Source organism: Aythya marila (assembly GCF_965140915.1).
Source record: "Aythya marila genome assembly, chromosome: Z".
NCBI classification, from domain to species: domain Eukaryota; kingdom Metazoa; phylum Chordata; class Aves; order Anseriformes; family Anatidae; genus Aythya; species Aythya marila.
The window spans coordinates 45,251,380-45,272,758 of record NC_139080.1 but is presented as its reverse complement, the minus strand read 5'-3'; the positions used below and the strand labels follow the sequence as shown (position 1 = coordinate 45,272,758).

At 37.8% G+C, this 21,379-nt stretch overlaps 1 protein-coding gene across 1 annotated transcript in view; it reads left to right on the top strand.

The window, feature by feature from the left end:
- FANCC (FA complementation group C) overlaps positions 1–21,379 on the top strand; it is a 103,341-nt gene that overhangs the window by 18,830 nt on the left and 63,132 nt on the right. The window contains exons 2-4 of the mRNA XM_082784303.1: positions 13,354–13,527; positions 15,115–15,199; positions 20,867–20,961. Of these exons, the coding sequence (XP_082640429.1) occupies positions 13,363–13,527; positions 15,115–15,199; positions 20,867–20,961 (345 nt within the window). The 5' untranslated portion in view covers positions 13,354–13,362. The remainder of the gene's footprint in view (positions 1–13,353; positions 13,528–15,114; positions 15,200–20,866; positions 20,962–21,379) is intronic.

The following is a 21,379-nucleotide window of genomic DNA, read 5'->3' as shown; positions in this document are numbered from 1 at the left end:
GCTTTTTGCTGCTCTGTGACTATAGAAATAGACTTTGGACAGCTATGGAACATACCCAGTCAGATCCACAAGAAATAACGTTACCGAACTTTTTGCAGTCGAGGTTATTTCACTGCACCGGAACAGTTACACGTTTCAGCAATGAAATAATTAATAATCTTGACATCTAAGGAAGTGTTAACACAATTGATGGTAGAAAACAAATATAAATTCTCCCGTGTTTTCACTTGACAAGAAAGGGAAGGAGCAGAATGATTGAGGACTCACATGAGTTATGAACTGGACTCACAGTGCGAATCTGGGCGTTACACCCAGCGCTCCGAGCTGTGCTGTGCAGATGTGCTGGATGTGTGGGAAACATCCCAGCCAGTTTGTCTTGGTGGATTGCCTGACAAGCAATTGCTGTTTCCCAAAAAAGTACTCGGGAACTTCCACAGCTGAGCCTTTTAATTCATCAGGTGTTGGTGATTCGATAAGACCAAATGAAAAGAAAGCAGCGTAGGACTGATGGAGGTATTAGTACTGCACAGTATAGGCTGAATTTGCTCTTGTACGGAAGGGGTGTGTGTCTCATTTTACAGAAAGTTGAAAGCACTGGTGCTTGGAAAAGATGACACACTGCACTAAATTCGAATAGAAGACTGAAAGCTGAATGAGATTAAGGACATGAGCTAAACTGGGTGAAAACTGCAAAGAGAAAAACAACTTCAGCCTTAGCAGCAGCAGTCCTGTATTTATGTGGGACAAATCTTCTTGAATATCTAATACAAATTAGCCTGTAAATTCAGACTAATGATCTTCGTAGGGGAAAAAAAAAAAAAAACAAAAAAAAAAACAAGTGGGTGGGAAGACTGTGTCTGTTTCTCACCAGCTCTTCATCTCAATTGTTGAATCTGGAGGTTAAAACGGTCAGGAGTGGAAAAAGTGGAAGGATGAATAGAGAAAGAGCTGCTGAGTGAAAAGGGAAGAATGTTGAGGCGAGTAAGTGTGCGATAGGGTGAGATGAACAAAGCTCCTCTAAACAGTTGAACTGTACGGTGCTGTTATTTTCAGCAGTTTCCTTCACGAACAGACTGAGAGATTAAATGACAAAGCTGGGGTGTTTGTAGCATATTTACTACTCGGACACTTCTTAACGTGTTGAAGGCAAGCTGCACGGTGCGTACTCCTCATTTTACCACCAGAACAAATTGCAGCCACACGAATCTTATTTTTTTTTCTTCAAATCTCAACTTTATTCAGCCCAAAGCTCCTCACCCTACTGTCCTGCACCCACACAACTTGCTTTTTTCCCCACGGGTGAGGACACACGTGTTTCCCGTCACGGAGCCGAGCCCCCCACCACAGCCCCTCCCCGGCGAGCCAGGTGCCCGTTCACGTATCGGCTCCGGGGACGCCCGCCATTAGCCGTTAACGTCCGCCCAACGGCTCCCGCGCACGCGCACGCGCGAGGGGCAGGGAGGGGGCGGGGCCACCGCCGGCGGAGCGCGCGAAAATTCCAAACCGGCGGCGCGAGCCGGGCCGCGCGGTAAGGCGCGGGAAGGGGGCGGGGGCGGGGCCGCGGCGGGCGCGAGGGTGGGGAGGGGGCGGCGGCGGCGGCGGCGGGGGTCGGGGGGGGGGGCGCGCATGCGCGATCGCAGGGGGGGCAGGGGCAGAGGGGGCAGAAGGGGGAGGTGGGCTGGGGGACTGGGTCACGTCATGTCGTGGCGTGTTACGTCATGTCGTGTCATGACACGTCACGACATGTCGCGGGGCGCTGCCCTTGGTCCCGTCCGCGTGGGGCGGCGTTCGGCACCGCCGTGTGCGGGCGCTGCGCCGGCCTGCAGGGGGTTAATTCTAGAACGCGGTTACAATAAGGATGCGAAGCCCTTTTTAAGCTCAAAACGCATTTTTCTTCTGTTAAAAGTGAAACTCCTCAGGCTGCCGGCACCAAGCCACGCGCCGCCGTCGCCCCTCAGGGCCCCGCGCCCCGTGCCCGCGTTTGTTCGCTGCCGCCACCCCTGGGCTGGCTGCAGGACAGCCTCGCAGCGCCTGCCGGCAGGGAGAGATGCCCCGACAGAAAGCACCGGGCACGGTCACCCTCCCGGTAATGGGGCGGCTTTGTGCGCTGCAGACTCTAACACCACCTCTTAAATCCCTTTTGTTTCTGTTCCTCTAATACACGTGCTTCCACATACTGACCTGGAGTTGCAAAGGTGCAAAAAGACGTCTTTTGACAAAGATACCTCGCAAAAGATGGGTGGAGGATTTTCTGATGGGCGAAACGAATGTTTCCTGAAAAAAAAAAAAAAATCGGTCAGAAAATGTTACAGGCCTTTGATAGGGACTCGATACGTGTCCTCTAAAACATAGAGCTGATTTGGACGTCTGCAGGAAAATTCATATATTGTGTGAGACTAATCCCAAATAAAAATATTCAGCTTTCATTTTATCGGACTTTTTTGGTATGAGTACAATATGTTTCATACCAACCTGATCTGGAAAATGGGTAGAAGTATGCTAGGCCATAAAAATCTTACTATGCGTATAAACGGTACAGCACCTGTTATAACTCATGTAAAATCTCTAGTTAAACAATATAACTTTCACCAAATTGGTTATTCCCATCCCTGTTTTTCTGGTAAATGTTATAAATTGCTGCCATTAATGTTGCTAAATTGAATACAATGGTAACATTCATTAAAAATATTTTCTTTTTCTTATTTTCTTTTATGTAACTTTCAAATTAAAAAACAAAACAAAACAAAACAACAACAACAACAACAAAACCCTTTCTGTATTGAAATTTGGTGGCACATCCCAGCAATTGCTGAGAGCATTTTAGGACCAAATACTGAATCCACTTTATAGGAATTCTACATTATAGGAATGTAGAATATGTTAAATATTTTCTCTTTAGTGAGGGCCAATAACTTTGTGGGTATTGCAAAAGTATTTAAAAATCAGTAAGACTAGTTGTTCATTGTTGGGACTTTTACTTAAGCATTTTACTATATGATTTTAGATGGCTATGACAAAACAGTATATGATGGTCATGTTTTCTGTCCCTTATACAAAACTACACAGTGTTATATTAATCATAAATGGAGGAATCTATATTAATTTAACACTTACAGTTTAAATCTTTTGAACTCAGGAATTTCTGAGTTACAGCGTCTTTAACACTTTGAAGAGTTGTTACCATTACTCTACCTGTAATGGTAAGGGATGGACTAATGTCAGACTTTACCTCTTACTGGCAAGAAGTTTCTGTTGGCTTTTTGAAATGTTGGCCTTGCATATTAGAGCAGATATTCTGCAGGTAAGAAATGCCTTGAGTTATATTTGCATAAACTTGTTAGTCACTTAATTGTACAGATATTATTGGGCACAATCTAAAGACATTTGACTTGCTGAAATGTAACTCATACAGCATCAGTTATCTAGAGAAATAAAGTCTACCAGGCTACAGCAGCATGAGGAATTTTGTGAATCTTTGAGAGCAGTAAGTTCTCTTAACTCACAAATAGATCAAAATGGATGCTCTCAGATGTGTAATTATAGTTTGATTAAAAAAAAAAAAAAAGAAAAAGTAAGAAAGTAATAGTTAAGTCTCAGGTCAAGACTAATCAGGTTCCTGAAGTAGAACAAGCCTTGGGAAATGAAATTACTTCTTAAGTGTCACATGTGAAATGTGTCAGAAATGGGAATCAGACTTCTAGGCAACCGAATCCTGGAGCCAAACTGCAGAGTTGTCCTTCCTCCCTCCCTACTAGCAGATTCATGAGACATGTTTATTTTATAAATCTAGATTAACTATGTGGCGGTATTGAAATATTCCAAGCAGTTACTGTAATAAAAGTATTGTAACATACAACTAAATTGGTATACATGAGTGTCCAAGCAAAATAGGTCAAGAGGCGTACCACTACCTAATACTTTTTTCCTATGTTCTACATCAAAAATTCTCATCAGCTGACACAAATTGATAAGGAACTCCCTTCCCATATAATACCAGATCTACATAGCTTTAATTTCACACCAAGGGTGGCATTGTTAGATCGTGAGTTTTTCATGAACAGATGGGACAAAAATCCTACTGGCAAGTCACAGGGGACCCACTATTAGCACATTAAAAAACACACAGACACAGAATATGCAGGAATAATTGACCGAGAATCCCCCAAATCAGTGCCTCAAATGTCAGTGCTGTGTCTCCTGTCTAACTGCTCACATAGTCAGTTGTTGCTGTGGTACAAGCTCAGCTGAGTCACGGAAAGCCTTTGCTCTAGATGTTTCTGAGGAAACTTATCTCTTCTTATTTGCAAAGAATGAATGGGCTGATTTAATGCCTGTGAATAGCATGAAACCTTGTCAATGGACTCAAGGGACAAATGTCTGTGGGAGTGTGTTAAAATAATGTACAACAAAAAGGTGTAAATGTTGATGTGGGTGTCATGAAGTTATTTTTTTTATTCTGCTGAAGAATACATTTTTCTTTTTCTGTCAGGTATACTTAGTGCCATAAAGACATCTTTCTTCAGGTTTTATTCTGTGGCTATTTCTGGGTGTGGGTAGTCAGGGAGAGGGGAGAGAAGTGTCAGAATTTTTGGTGAGTTTTTCTTGTGCCATAGGGAAACACATTCTTTCATTTGCAGATTTAGTCATACTCTGTATGGACTATGTGAATGATTTTCACAGAATGTCAGTATTTTCAACTGATGCTAGAATAAATTTGTATCACTTTTACTTACACTTGCTGCACTGTGATTAGAGTGCATACAAAATTAAGTACATATAGTAAAGCCTGGAACGAAAATACGTGTTTGTTGTGTGGTGATTTGCTTTTTGGTGGAGTGTTGCCCTTCACCATTGTTTTGTGTTTGTGCCTTTGTTTCTTCACATTTAGGATGTTTATCTCAAAGTACTTCAGTTCTATAAAGCTGGAGAATTACAATGAAAAGTACATGCTTCATTGCTAGGGTAAATATTAGAGGTGCTTTTTCTTTAAAAAAAAAAAAAAAAAGGTTCTAGAAATGTGGAGAAAAAGAATTCATTTAGCATAACCAAGACAATTCTGTACTCTCTATGAATAACGCTGTATGTCTGTACCATAAGCAGTATTGCAACTGATTTTTAGATACTTGTGCTGAAAAGTATGGACCCTTGTATCTTCTCTTCTTATAGTTGTGTAACTCAGGGTTAAAACTTGGAATTCAGCAAAGATGCATGGCCAATAAAGAAGCATAATTGTTGGGGATAGGAAGCCCTTAGTGTTAACTTAAAATTTAATTTTAAAAAGACTAGTAATTCTTCATGATATCTAGATAGATTGTACTCCCCCCTTCTTTTTTTTTTTTTTTAATGATGAAACAAACATGAATATTTTGAGAGCATGCTTCCAGTTTGCAAGATCTTCTGTGTAGTCCAATTGCAGGCAGATTTCTTTCTGGCAGGAAGTTTTTTAGGCTTTATTTCCCTAGTAATTGTATGCACAGGTAGAAATGGATGCTGTTCCTTGATATACTAGTGTGAAGGAATATACTTTTTTCTGTTACCTTGTGGATCACACGTAACTCTTCAGAATCACAGAAGAGGGGACTAATATTCTATCTTGTGGCATGCAATTTAGTTTATGTTCTCTTCTACTTATGCTTTGAAAGTAGGGAATTAATGCATTTTTGGTGATGGCAAAACTTGAGTGAAAGTTATAAAAAGCAACAAACAAACAAACAACAAAAAAGCAAGCAAGCAAGCAAGCAACCAACCAACCAACCAAAGTGTATTTTTTGTTATTGCTATATATGTGCCTGTCCCCACGCTGCTATAGTATCTCTGGAAAGAGACAAATGCTGCATGCATATTTCAGGATGAAACGTTGAATTTATCTCTACTTAAAGGTTTATGCAAAGGAACTACTATACGGAGGAAATAATTTCTCTGTATTCCAGTCAAGCAATATACAAATAAAAGTTAATTGCAGAGAAGGTTCAATGATGGGGAAGTTTGGATGATCGGTTTTGTTTATGATTTGTCTGTTTATCATCAGATTGTTTTTTTCTGAACATGTCCTATAGTGAAGAGGGTGACAAAAGCCTTTTAGGCATCTGAATTTACACTACAAATGTGTTACTGTGAATTTAAGCTGCAGGAGACAGTGGTAACCAGGTGTAAAAGTTTAGCTGACAGAGTACAATTTTTATTTGGCACAAAAATGGCACTGTATCTAGATAGTCATAGTTCATTCACAACTTTTCATTGACATAATGCCACGTGAGAGGATGCTGTTTGCCAGAAGAGGGTAATGAAAACTTCAGACAAAGTTCATAACAGATATCCCATGATTGGTGCATTAGCTGGCAGATTGGGTTTAGAAGTGATAGAAGCGTTAAATTTCATCTTCCAAGAACTTGCCATTATTGCCAATAGTGGTTCAACATAGCTGATGTTGCCAACACAGTGAGAGCCCTTATTATGTGGGTAATCCTATCAGTGTTATGAATGTACCAAATTTAGGCCCCATTGAGACTAGTATAAATCTGGATGCTGACGTAAACAGGATCAAAATTTCTTATCATGTAGCCTGCCAAAGAAGGTACAATTTATGTAGTGTTTAGAATACTGATATCAGAGGCCCATGTACAATTGATTTGTGGTATTACTAGCTGTAGTGAAGATAAACTAGTGTTAGCAATGACTGGACTTTTTGCAAAGTGGTATGAAAACAGATTACTTCTACATTCACAGATATTCTTCAGGACCAGTCCTACCTCCTGCAGCTCACAGGCAGAACCAGACCTTCTACCTCTTTCCAGAACTGCATTTATTCTTTGTTTGCATTATCTTCTGAGCCATGGTTTTCTTTGTGTGGCCTTAATTGTAGCTGTTGCCAAATAAATCAGCTGAGAAAGAAGTGGGCTGAATGAAAAGGCTCTGTCCAGCAAAATAAATCTGAGAATATTTTAACAGTCAACTTTATCAGACCTATCCCCCCAAACTGTTTATCCCTTCAGCATTAGGCAAGATTGTCATGTTGAAATGTTACCAACCAGTGTTAGTGAAATAATCTCAGGAGGCTTGCTGTTTATATTGTGCAAGACAAGATATGTAACTTTTTGCCTTGCAGGGGAAATACCTTGAAAGACAATGATCCAGTCCACACCTACCCAGTTCACCACTGTTTCTAGAATGTCATCAAGGTGTGTACTTGTTTGTGCTTCTGTCCACCATGCCCAGCATGTCATTTCTAGCCTGTGCCATGCTTTGTCACATATTGTTGCCTTTCTGTGGTAGATCACTGTGGACAGATGAGAGATTAACAATTCAGATATGGAAGAACAAGCAAGTAGTTACATGGTGAGATAGAAGTCCCCTGTTTCTTTCAAGTCTGGCTTCTGTTTTGGAGGGCCACGCTGATCTGCTTAACATCAGTATGCACCAGTCAAATCTGGGATTTGCTTTATTGCCTTGAAACAAATTTCCATTTTGTACACGCAGCCGATTCCCCGGTATGCACAGCTTTATGTGGGCCTTGCTAGATTTTGATCTGGCTAGTCCTGATGCTGGAATTCTTTTATATTAGCACCTCGTATTGTTCAGGACTTTGCTGGATTGCTTAAGACCTTTCTGTCAGAGATATAAAAGTGCTTTACCTCATTGTCTGTTTTCTCCTGTTAAATTTAACTTTTTATTTCATATACTTGTTGTGTTGGACTCTTAATAACATAGTTGGCTGGTTTTGTGCAGGAGAGGCTTCCATTGTCTTGTGATCAGATTTTCTATTCATTTTGTGCCTAAAGACATAGTAATCTGTTTTTTGGGCTGGTAATTGCATCTCTTGTAAATGGAAATAATAATTAATTGCCTTGTTTTCCTGTTAAGATTCATTATGGAAAGGTAACGAATAACATCTGTAAAATTCAGTGATATCACTCCAAAACGCCTTTCACATCTTTTACTGTTCCCCTGGGCAAAAGATAAGAGTGAGATGGATGTGCTGGCATATTATTTCTGCCTTTTGCGTTAGAGAATGTTTTATTCTTAAGCTCTTCAGATGGGGAAAATCAGAAGGAGGGACTACTGCTGCAAGAGAAGCCTGCCGTTAGGACCAGAAAGTTTTAAAATTATTTTTTGTGTGAAGTGGTTGCTGTTAACAAGAAAGGCTCATACATGATATTTATTGGTTATGAAGCTTATAGTCTGATGAACATGGAGGAGAAGCCTTTATTATACATTTTATTTATTATTGATTATTTTATTATTTATTATAGCTCTTATGCAGGGCAGGAAGAGGGGGAGGTGCAATGTTTTCAGAGTGCTGTAGAAATGGAAATCATTTATGAATCCCATCAATGCATTACGTGCTTCCCCATGATGTCAGATCTTTTCCAGTCCAGCAGAGCAACATAACACAACTGGAAATACCATTTTGCTTAATGTTCTTAATTTAATCAATAAAAATAATCAGAATAGGAGGTTGTGTACATATGCAGTCCATGGAAGTAAACCTGTTAGTAGCCACAGTCCCTTAAAGATGAAAACTGGGCTCTATTTCCAATGAGACCTGACAATGAACTCAGAAGGCAGACAACTGTTAAAATACCGATACTAAATATCAGGGTAAGTAGAGAAAACAAACCCAGAGATATGGAATACTAATTACTTTCTCTAAGAGAATTACCAGTCTAAAAGATGAGTGGTTATAACACACTTTACATCTGCTTGACAACTATTCAGTTTACCAGATTTTGCATTTTACTTAGTCAATGTTGGTTCCTTCCTTTTGGCAAAACTCATTGTTGGTTTTGTTCCCAGAGGGAGATATATTTGAATGCAATTTGTTTAAATTTATAAAGTCTATATAAAGACAAGTTGTTTTCTGTAACAGTGGTTTGTTCTTTCTGTAAAATAACTGGATGTGGGCACAAGGAGGGATAGGCAAACTTGCTGTTATCTATCCATTTATTTGTCTTTTTGTTTGTTTTCTTCACAAGCTGGGGTTGCTGCTGTGTATGATTTCAGAGAGGAGATGGAGTAGTGGAAGGTGAAGTGTTCTTTTGGGGTGTGGAACTACTTATCACCAGTTCAAGGAAAGGTACGCAAATGAGAGCTTTATACATTGAATAGAAATTTTCTTTAGAGATACTTGGAAACCTTGATGCTTTGACATAGGACAATACATAGGACAATATTATACCTTAATGTTATCTCAAAGATCCTTCTACTTGAAATATTTTTATTTATTTAAAATAATAGCTGAATGTACAAGTATGAAAACAAACTAGGTAATAAAATCTAGTGGCACTTCTTGGCAGGCTGGTGCAGCCTCAACTTGAGTAGTCTGTGCAGTTTTGGGCACCACAGTATAAGAAAGATATAACACTGTTAGAGAGTGTCCAGAGGAGGGCTACAAAGTTGGTGAAGAGTCTGGAAGGGAAGACATATGAGGAGTGGCTGAGGTCCCTTGGTTTGTTCAGCCCCGAGCAGAGCAGGCTGAGGGGAGGCCTCATGGCGGCCTGCAGCTCCCTCACGAGGGGAGCGGAGGGGCAGGCACTGAGCTCTGCTCTCTGGGGACAGCGACAGGACCCGAGGGAACGGCATGGAGCTGGGACAGGGGAGGGTCAGGATGGGGGTTAGGGAAAGGGTCTGCACCCAGAGGGTGGTTGGGCACTGGGACAGGCTCCCCAGGGCAGTGGTCACAGCATTGAGCTGCTAGAGTTCAAGGAGCATTTGGACAATGGTCTCAGACACATGGTCTGATTTTGTTTGTTTGTTCGTTTGTTTTTGGAGGGTCCCCTGGGGACACAGGAGTTGCACTCCATGATCCTTGTAGGTCCCTTCCAACTCAGATACTATGATTCAATGAAAGCAAAATTTGTGGACTTGGAAAGCTATCAAAGTGTTTTTCAGAAATTTTCTAAGATTGTCAGGAATTATTTCTGAGGAGCTGTTTTAGCAACTACAGATGCCGTTAATGTTTTATATATATTTTATATATATAATTTTTATATATATTTTTTTTATAGTTGAGTCCTGAGTTTCAGGATTTGGAATAGTGACAAAGTTACTTTGCTTTTACATGATTTTTGTGATCTGTGGTTGTGTTCTAAAGAATTGTATTTCTATAGTTCCAGAGAAGAAATCTTCCCTGTTTTGCTACCTTATATGCTAGATGTGCAAATATGATTTCATTTTCAGACTCTAGATAAGGAGATAGTTGCGGACAAGTTCTCTGAAACCTGTTGACGTGTCATCTGCTTTTCCAAATAGTTCTTCATCTAGCATTGATGAAGAACTAGCATCTGTTGTGGAAGGCTGTGACAATGTGGTACTTGTATGTATGCGTTCAGGAGGACAGAACATTAGCTCAGTTTTTACCTGGAACGTCATACTGTAGAGCTTTGCCTCCAGATCTCATACCAAAAGTTACTGACTAAAATGTTATATTTTAGACACTAATCCAGACAGCTCTCTTGGCAAAATAAAGCTAATCCATACCCTGTTAGAAATGTAGCCTTCAGCTTCTGAAAGATAAATGAGTACCCTCCTGGGTAAGTTCCACTGGGTTCCTGGTGTTGAAAGTACAAGACCAGGAGTGTTTGATTCTTGGAGAGATTCTGATAGAGGAGACTAGGGCTTTTTCTCCCCCTTCTTTCTATAAGGGTATCTTAGGAGGTGATTGACAGTAAATCCAGCTTCTGAATTTCTCATATTCTTGAGTAAATAGTCCAAAATAAGAAGCAGTTTTAGATTTTTGGCAGCTGAAATAAAAGGAGTCCCAAGTGGAAAAGAGGCTGAAAAGACCTTGGGAATACCTTTGACAGTATGACAAGTCAAGTCAGGTTTGACAGGTCAATTGATTTTTTTATAATTTCAGTAGGCATTTTAATATGTTTTATAAAGGGGCATAAATGGTTAACTTGTAATTAAATTTAATTAACCAGCAGATTTATATTTCTCTCAGCAATAAACTATTTATTCTCTGACAATTTTTGAGATAAAACTGTGTTGTATTTTCTTTTTAATTATGTTATTTATACAATCAGTCATTTTACTGTATGCTTTCCCGTAGTGTTGAGGTGAAGACAATAGTAAGTGATATTAACAAAATAGTTCTTTTCAGGACTAGATGCTATAAGCAATCAAGAAAATTGCTGTTTCATTGGAGGCTTCTAAAGAAAGCAAACACACGAGTACAGATTAAAAATCATGCTGTTGTGAATAGAAAGGGAGCTTGCGAGATTTTTTTCTGGATTCCTTTTAGTCTGACATAAGCAATGTGATGCGGCAAAATGAGCTGGGATTTCAGACTTCTGGAATAAGAATATTCTTACTCTGTCATAGCTTCCCCACTTTGCATCCTGGAATAGTAATTGCATGTAACTGGTGTAAGAGAAAAGCCCATTTGATTTGCTTACCTGGGATGTTTTGTTAATACTCAGTCATCTCTTATGGCTGGCCCCAAAATGCTGGAGTGTTTGTGATACTTCTTTTTTTTTCTTTTTTCTTTTTTCTTTTCTTCCCCTATCCCCTCCCCCACCCTCCCCTTCCCCCCCCTCTCCTTCCCCCCCCGCCCCCCTTTTTTTTCCTTTTAAACCTTCAGGAGCCATTGTGTTAAGGGACTTACTTTTCAGTTATTCAAGACAATTAATCAGACCTCAGAACATCAAATAAGCTACTTTCTTTACTCAAATCTGTAAATCCAGCTTCCAGGTGTAATTTATTCTTGAAGCCTTTATTATGCTCTAGTGATGATAGAAGGTTTGATGGCTAATTGCAGCTGGATGTTTGACCTATTCTCTACTTCTGAGAGCTACTGTGGTGAAGTCTCATACCCTATTTTAGATGCTTACTAACTAGTAAGGTTTAGGGTATTTAGAAGATCAGTGAAATTTTGGCCCTGCATATGCTGGCTAAGAGTTACAGGTTAGAGCAACAGTTAGAAGCAGGAGCATAATAAAGAATGGAAAAGCATGGGCTTTGCCTACATTGTGTTGAAAACAACTAGGACAAACATACTTTGAACTCTGACAAACCAACATATTTACCTTTTTTTTTTTTTTTTTTTTTCCTGGACAGAAATTGAACTCAAATAATAGTTGACATTCATTATGAGGTATTTATTTATTAGCATTAGAAACTAAACAAATTTATTAATAACCTTTAGGTTTTTGTCATGCTTGGAATAGCATGCTATTTAAGTGAAGTGATTATAAAGAGTTAGATGTATAAAGCAGTCTTGATTTGCAGCGCTGCTGCTCAGGTTCAGGTTTATTTTTTGGTCTGTAGCTTCATGTCTGTAGCTTACAAAAGAAAATTTCATTGTTTTCTGTTGCTTCAATGAGTGTCTGAATTTGTCTCCAAGCGGACAACAGTTAATTTCTGAAAACTGCCACTGTGTGTGTTAATTGACAGTTGTCTTTACCATCTGACATAAAAGACAATGATTGAATGGCTGCAAGAGCTCCTTTACTCTTTCAGCCTGTGGGGTATTTCTTTCAAAGAGATTTAAAGGTTGGTGTAGCACCTGCTGCTCTATTCTGTCTCCTTCTGCCAAGGAAAAATACAGCAAAGGAGGAAAAAAAGAAATGTTTTGTGTCTTCTACTGGGGAAATTTGGTTAGTTTTTAACATTTGTACTTGACAATAATCCTCTTAAAGATCTAGTTTTTACATTGAAGTATGTAATTGGTTGTAGATTATACAACCAATTGTACAGCTTTTGTTCAAAAGCTTTTATATGTAAAGTTGAATGTGGTCATTTTTCTTCCTCCTTTGTGTGATAATAAAAAGAACATAGAAAGAAAATCAGAGCAAAAATGCTGAATTTATTGGCTTCCTTTAAAGAGAATCCTCCTTTTGCACTTAAATATAATGATCAATTACAAATGCAGATCTTAAAACAAGCAAAGCCCCAGCGCATGCTCCACAGCCCCTTTTGTTTTGATTGAACCATTTTTTTTTAGTGTTTTCATTTGTCTTGAAATGGGCATTTTCAGTTTTTCCTCATGCAAAGCATTGTAAATTAGTGTGCTCTCGTATTATTGTAGTATTCTCTGAGTTAAATATTGGTGATGACAAGTTCAGATCATAAATGCCTGAGAAACAACTGGGTGGCACATTCTAAGGTAATTTATTGATTACTGTGCCACCTTTGTTACCTTGTCACAATTGGGTTATTCCTTTATTACCCTATTACTACTAGAAAGAAAATTGGCACCTTTATGAGTTGCAGTTCCCCCCCACCTTCCCATTTGAACACAGAAAAGGGTAGTAGAAATCCTTCTTCTTGTTCTCATTCAAGGTTTCAAGCCCCAGTGTTTGGTTATGCCTTTTTTTTGAGTTGTAATCTTTTTTGTTTTGTTTCGTTTCCCAGGGTTGTGGAATGGCCCAGGATACTACTGTGCCAACACTGGACTTCAAATACTGGTTGGATAAAGCTGTTGAGTGGGGTCAAGCCACCACTTTGGAAACCCAGAAAGATGTCTGCCTTCACTTGCCCCAGCTGCAGGAGTTTCTACAGCAGACTTATGAGACTTTGAAACATATGGTAAGTGACTTTAAAAGGAAGAAGTGGCCTCTTTTGAAGACACCCTCAGAAACAATCTGCAGCATGTTTTGACAAAACCAGAAGCAAAGAGGCTTGGGTTACTGACCCAATGTATTACTGGATCAGAGAAGCAAACTGTGGAAGCAGTCACAGGTAATGTAAACAGGAATGTCCTTCCGGTTCCCCTGGTTTATCAGGAAAGGAGCTTTTTCTACTTGGATGGTCGTTGTCACGTGAGATTTCCCGGCCGATGCTCTAACCTCTTTAAAAAAAACTTTAAAATAAACAAGAATTTGATTCTGGTTGTCAAGCCATACATTGGATTGTTTAAAGGCCTTAACATGCAAAATTGTAACTGATCCTGTAAATCTCAGAGAGTCTGTTGACACGCTAACCCCAGTGCTGTGGCATATGTAGTGAATTCCATTGGCACATGCTGCTGACTGTTCTGTTTTCTAATTTGATTATTGTCTGCACTCACTAGAGTACTTTTTTTTTTTCCAAGTAAGTTTAGTTGGTTTTATGCTTAGTTATGTATACGTTTTCCTGAGCATGGCTTTTTCAGTATATGTATTAATTTTAATTAGCTTTAGAAGTGTTGTGTTATGGTATGAGGCTGACTTCTTATGGAAGCAGTTCTTGTTAAATATTCTTCTTCTCTAAAAACTGCAGTTTTTAAAAAATCTGAATTTAATTTTTAAATACAAGATTTTCAAGGAGTGATATTTCTTCCTCTGTATATCTGTCTTTTTCTTAGAAGAAGAAAACAAACAAACAATTTTTAATGTTGCTACTTCAAGTAATCTGAGGCTTGGCCTGAAATGGACCTTGTGAATATGGCCCCAGAAAGTCTGGGGCTAGCCCCAAATGTGAGACAAATGTAAGGAATTTATTGCAGCAGCAGGAGATGGTTATCATTCCTGCTACTTGCATGTTATCTCAGCACAGCACCCTTTTTAAAAGCCTTCATTTATTAGATAGTAAAGCTACAAAAATGGAAAAATAAGACCGATTACACAGGATTGTGTATAAACTACATTGCCTACTACTTTTTTAGTGAAGCTGCTTTCTATTTGGTTAAAAGTTAAATGGCAGTTTGTTACTGACTAGTCATTAAATAAGCTAATTTAAAGAAAGCAAGCAGAAGTAACAGAAAAATACTTAGTTTTGTGCCATAGTGAGTATTATTTTTTTCAGAAACTCTGTGAGACAGTATATTAAAGTAATGAGGACCAACAAAAGTATTTGTTGTAAAAGTAATTGTGCTTTTATTTATTACTAAATCACGGTTACGAACACTGTTTTCTTATTACTATATGTGAGAGGAATTAGTAAATTTTCTACCACAATTAAACATTAGCTGAGGAAATTACTTAAGCTTTAACTTATGTGAGTTATGATATTATAGCTGATTTGACTAAGCTCTGCTTTTATTACCTACTTGCAAGTGTTTTGTTTCCAGAGCAATTCACAGCAAAATCATTGGGACTGTAATTTACAATAATCTGTATCATTAGCAATTCTTCTAATTTGCTTTTGATATATGGTATGTTTATTGTCTTTTTGTTTGCTTTTATGTCTTAACAGAATTCAATTGTAGCAATTCAGCAGTTCCCTTTAATTGGCCAGCTACTAGGAAGGCTTTGTTGGAATCCTTTTGTTATAGGATATGGTAAGAACCTGTAATGATATTTCTGTAACAGTCCATAAATTTTATTCCTCAGGAATTAAAAAAAATACAACTTGGTATATACTTCAATTTTTCCATAAAAATGCAGCATTCTTTCTTACTTAGGTAAAATTTTGAAATAAAAATGCTATCCAAGTTATTTAAAACATGTGTCACTGAGAAATCTTAAATTTATTTTTACTTTTGGAGATAATTAATTTCATGGATTATTTACAGAATCTTGACTTGGAAACAGTAGATTTTAAACCCAGTGAGTGTTTATGTGCATCATTATTTCTGTTGTGTTTCAAATTTTCGTGTTCTGTTAATTATGCTAGTCTCCCAGAATGAACAAAAAAGTTTTAAATTACTTTCAACTGAGGTTTTTTCCAGTTATATGTCAGAATATTCTATCAGATAATTTAACATAGAATTAATTTTTCTGATGTGTTCTTTTTTTTATTAATGATAAGCTGTACTGTGTTACGATTTTGCTTGTTTTTACAGATTTTATTCTGAATGTTTTTCTAACTTGTAAACTAGAGGAAAATACGTAGATTAAAATGCAAAGCAGTAAAATGGTGACTTAGAAAGAAAAGGTGAGAAAAATAAAAAATGTCTTACTGCTGGGGTGCAGGTGAGATAAAACAAAAGGAGAGAAACTGCAGACAGGAAAACTGTTAGGATGGACCAGACGCTACTGTGCTTTATACTACCTGTAGTACTATACAGGTAGGCATACTACCTGTATACTACCTGTAGAACTATGCAGGTGGCACACTACCTGTAGTTCCAGTATACTTACCATGCATTGAGATGTTGATAAATGGCTTAACATCTACTCTGAAAGAGAAAGCTAATTCTGACTTTCTTTGTCAGCCCCTGAAACAGTATTTTGCTGATGTCCTACATCAGTTTGCTACAGCAACATCTCCCTCCAAAAAGAAAAAGTGTTGCATTTTGTCTCTTCTGGTTCATGCTTTTTCAGAGACATACAGGAAAGCGCAATTTTTTTTGGTCTCTTGGAGCAGTTTATTAGGTCAAGAAGACCACTGCGCTAGAGTGATCATATGTCTTCTGGCTTGGATTTGTCTTCTTCCAGTTAGCTCCAAGCACAGGCAGAATGAACTTGTCCACGAAAGACATGGTAGGTGTGCCTTATGTCAGTACTTCCCATCTAAAAGGAAGACTTGGGAAGGAACCGTATGTTTAAATGTAGGTCAGTATGGCAGAGAAACAAATCTGCGCTTTTGTGACATCTTTTGAGAACAGACGTCTTCTACTTCTTGGACTTATTTTTGTCAGGTTCCATTTTTAATCATAGTTTCAGTTCCTGGGAATGTTGGTAACTGTTGGTGTTTACAGATACACACGTGCTTTTCTTCTCTTTTTTAGTTTGGAATAACAAGTCTTCAGACCACCAGTCTTTAGACCACCACTGTCTCTGAGCCAAAAATATATTATATTAGAGAATGGAGCATCATCTATTTTTTTCATCTGTTTTTCCTTTTGAAACATTTCCACAACAACCCCAGCTATACATTCTTAGTTTCCTCTACTTCTCCCTTCTTTTTTATCCCTCTGTATTTTCTAAAGCAGGAAAAGCACTTTTTCTTCAAGTTGATCATTACCTCTGAATACTGCAAGACAATGAGTTTTACTTCATTTTTGTTTGTTTCTTTTGGTATCAAGGTTGCAAACAATACAATTCAGAGAACTTCACTTGCTTTAAATGGAATCCTTCTCTTCACTTCAGTGCTTGGAGATGGGAGAAGGAGATTTCCCAGCACTGGTAGACCTGAAGATGTCTGCTTATCCATTCCCACCACTTCCTCCTTTTAGAGCCACCTGATCTCTCTTTGGGCTGCTGGCACTTTAGATTCAGATAATTCTCATTTTGTTTGGCACTAGTTTTGAAGATATTCTTTAAGATAGTGCTGGTAGATGCTGACTCTCAAGTGGGTTTCATATAATTTCTCATTTGGATAAATAGCTCATTCAGACATGTCTGAGACCAGGCCACCCTTGCAGTAGAAGAAACTGATTCTGTTCAGAACAGTCTTTCATACTAATAAATGGAAGAGAGAAAAAAAAAATAATTATATATCTGCATCTTGTCCAAACCACAATACCTATCACCTTAGATGTATGTCTGCTGGTGCTGGATGTTGACATGGCTGACCACTCAGTGCAGGAAGCATGGTCTCCAAGGGAAAATAACCTCCTCATAAACACTCTTGAGCAGGAGGGGGCCAAGTTAGCCATATATAGAATGCTTATGTGAGGGAAGCACGACCAAAGAAAATCTCATGGCTCTACTTGTGGTCCTGAACCACGAGGGACACATGAGGAATTCAATCTTGGTAAGGAATTCCAGTGTTTTTTCTGTGGGCTGGGGGATTATGTTCTCAGTAGGCCCCTCCTGGTTTAAGTTTTGAGCCCAAATATCTTGAATCCCAAACTAATACTATAAATGCTGGGGAATTTCTTGGTGGTTCTCTATGTCAACATATGTGTGTGAGCGTGCATGCTTATGTATATATTCATTTCCCCTGAAAATTCAGTTTTAGCTAATCTACATTTTGTGTTATATATGTGTATATATGTAATATCTCTATGCATTTTTCAGTAAAATTTTACAACAGGATCTAAAAAGAATATTTCTGGTTCTAAGATAAGTGTTTTCTCATTAGTTCCATGCATCTGGCCCAGCTCATGATGGGTTATGGATAAATGGACTGCATCCTAGGATGATTGAGACCACACTGAGTTATGAGAAAAAAACGCATTGCCTTTTTTCTTCTTTATCTTTTTTTTTTTTTTTTTTTCATGAGAAGGATTGATGGGGAAGGAGTAAAATGTGATTAATACTAAAGCTTTTTTGTTTTCTTAACACAGCTTCCAAGCTGTCTTAAATTTCCTCCTAAAATTGTCATTCATTTAGTTGCAGTTTCAACATTAATGTGTTTAAGGAGTCCAGCAGAAAGTTGGAAACATTATTTTTTTCATATAATTTCCACCTTGGAGTAACTAATTTTGTTGCTTTGGATGGCTTACTTGGGTAGTGAGCATTCTTTTGTGCTATTCTAATATCAGATATCTTGGTTCATATCCTGAAAATGGTTTTCAGTGCATGCAACAATGGTATATTTTTCATGGTGATCACAGTTACTATCAAAATGGAAGGAAAAAAATGCAGAAAGTTTTCTGTGGTTCTCTCTGGTCTTTTGATGCATTTGTCTTTCACAGCTGCCACAATTATATTAAAAAGGTCTATCCCGTCTTATTCTTAAGCATCCTATATTTCTTCCCCTTATCTAAAGCAGTTGTGAAAAGGAAAGAGTGAACCTGTGAGTGGCCTTCAGATTATCACTGGTATTTCAGCAAGAGTGACCCCTTTTCCTTATTTTCACAGATCTGTGGGAAGCTACTTCACTTGTAGCCAAAAAGTAGTTTTGACTGGGGAAACTGTGAATGTGTAAAAGTCCCTTATCTGGGGGGAACAATTGGCATGGCTTTGATACAAACATATCCTGCTTTCAAACACAGGTTGAGGTTTGAAGGTAGCTATATCCATATAATCTCATTATCCTGACAAAGTGTACTTTGCTCACCGAAGCTTTGCTTTTATCATTTTAGCTTTTGTCATACTGATTTGCATTTCTGACAGGCAATAGTATATATAATTCACTGCTATAGTATGCAGCGAGTCTTTGTATGTAGCAAAAGTTCTTCTCAACCAGAAGTCTAATTCAGTAGTTATGGTTTTTCCCTGCCCTTCCCTGCCCTGCAAGACTGTCACTTAAATAAAAGGACATACCATATGACATACAATGACATACTATAGATCTACAGTGTAACTAGGATGAGGCAGAAGAAGGGACACCTGAACTACATGTACATTGTTCAGGATAAGTGATTTGAACTCATTTTTTTTTCCCTGTCTATTTTTCAGTATGTTTTGACTTTATAAGTTTATTTTTCTTTTACTTTTTCTGTTAGTAAAGTCTGAAATTTACCAATTACTTGTACTAAAATAACGGCTATTTGTAACGGTTGGAAACTTCTGTGTTTCCAAGAAGCAAAAGGTTATCATGTAGTTGTTTGGACAAGTAAGACGTGTATTTTTTTTGCCTCCCAAAATTTGCAGATTAGAGTTGTATTGGGTAAAATGTTTTTTTGAAGAAGATAGAGTTGCATGTTCGTGTTGATGTCTGACTGTCAGTTCAATATAGTTGCAATCAAAGTCTAAGGATACTTTAAATTTCTGCTGAGGAGTATGCAGGTTGTCTCTTGCTCTGATCTTAAACAATGTAGGAAATCATTAGCCTTGTAAAAACACATATTAAAAAAAAAAAATTCCAAACACACAATGTCAGAGTACCTTAAACTGTAGTCAGTTAAATGTGTATAAGAAGCCATTTCAGAGCAGAGATGCTAGTCAGTGGGAGGCCAGTGATGGCCTACAGGCTTGTTGGACATTTATTGAGGAATACTGGTTTAAATCAAAATTAACATCTCTGATCACCTGGTGAAAACACAGGCATTACTTAATGGAGCTTTTATTTTTTCTTCAGGCTTTTCCAACAAAGCTCTTCTAAATAATACTCTTTATTACATCCTGAGTAGCAAATACACAGAAAACAGAAGAAGTCATTTGTTGAACATGATAATATTTAGATTATCTCCTAATGTAACTTCTGAAAGTTATGTGGCATTGTCTGTTTCTATCTTTATATTAAGAATAATAGCACTTATTAAGTCAATATCAAAGCTACAATGATGCATCTAGTTTTCATGGTTTGGGATACAGTTATGCAGTTTTATTCTGGGATAAAATTCAGCTTAGAGACTCCTTGTATCTGCTAAAGAACATTAAAAAAAAAGCCTATTGAAAGCAAAGTAGTGGAAAAATGGTGAGTTACATGGCTTTTTATCTGCTTACTCCAAATAATCAGCTCTTCTATGATAACACCTGTGCATCTAAGTGGTGATAATATTGATGAGTATAGAAGGTTTTCAGAGAAGGCAACTTGTTTCCAGCAGTACGTTATGATTAAGTAAAATCTGATCTCACGTTGCAGAGAAAATAGGATTTTTTCCATCAGCATTTAGGCGTTGTGCTGTCTGCAGAACTGTCATTTTCCTGAAGCATGGGGAATTCTAATATATTTTTGCAGAAAACTACGTTCTACGTTCTTCTTGTGATTGATTTCATACTTAACAAATTCAAATTTTTCAGAATGAGCACCTTCAGTTGTGCAGTTTGGACACCAATGTAATAACTATTTTTTTACAGCTGATTATTGTTGATTAATTATATTAATCAGATATTTAAATTAATGTTTCTTGATGATAGCTTCAAGTATTTTTTATGTAAACAATTCATTAAGTCATACATGTTTCTTAAGAACATCTAAATATTCTGTAGATTTTAATCTGACTCCTTTTAAAATGCTATTAAGGAAATGACTACAGAAGAACTACTACATATGAATAGTATTAAATGTGTTGTGCAAATCTGGTAGATTGAAGCATTATGAGTTGAGACTGATATTCGGGGCTTTATTTTTGTGGATGGATAGGAATTGTTGTGTGTAATTCTGTCTATGTTTTGATTTTACTTTCCCCCCCACCCCAAATGTATCCTTATTTACTTTTTTTCTCTAGATGAAAGCCAGAAGACTCTGATGTGGTGCTTATGTTGTCTGTACAGCAGTGAACCACAGAACCCTGTGGAATTGAAGGCCAACAGCTGGATACGGGTAAGTGAATGAATCCTTCCCAGGACTGCTTTGAATTAAATTGATTATTTAAAGGTGCTACATCTACAGCATAGAGACACTGTCATTTAAGAAACCGTTTCAAACACAACTTCCATACATATTGCATTGAAGTGTGTACTGGTCTAATTATAACACAATCTGTGCTAGCCTGTCATTTCAAATATTAAAAAGATGTGGCATTTTAAAGTGGGTAGTTCTGATGACTTATAGCCTAATACAGAGTCTCTAAATCTAGTAACTGTGAATAGTGAGCAAAGACCACAACTCAGAAGGGAAGCAAGTGTTATCAAAAAAAAAAAAAAAAAAAAAGAAAGAAGAAGAACCTTTCAATTAGGATAAAATAAATAATCTGCCGAAATACTGTAGTTTGTTTTGAAAACAGCTTGTATTTCCTCTT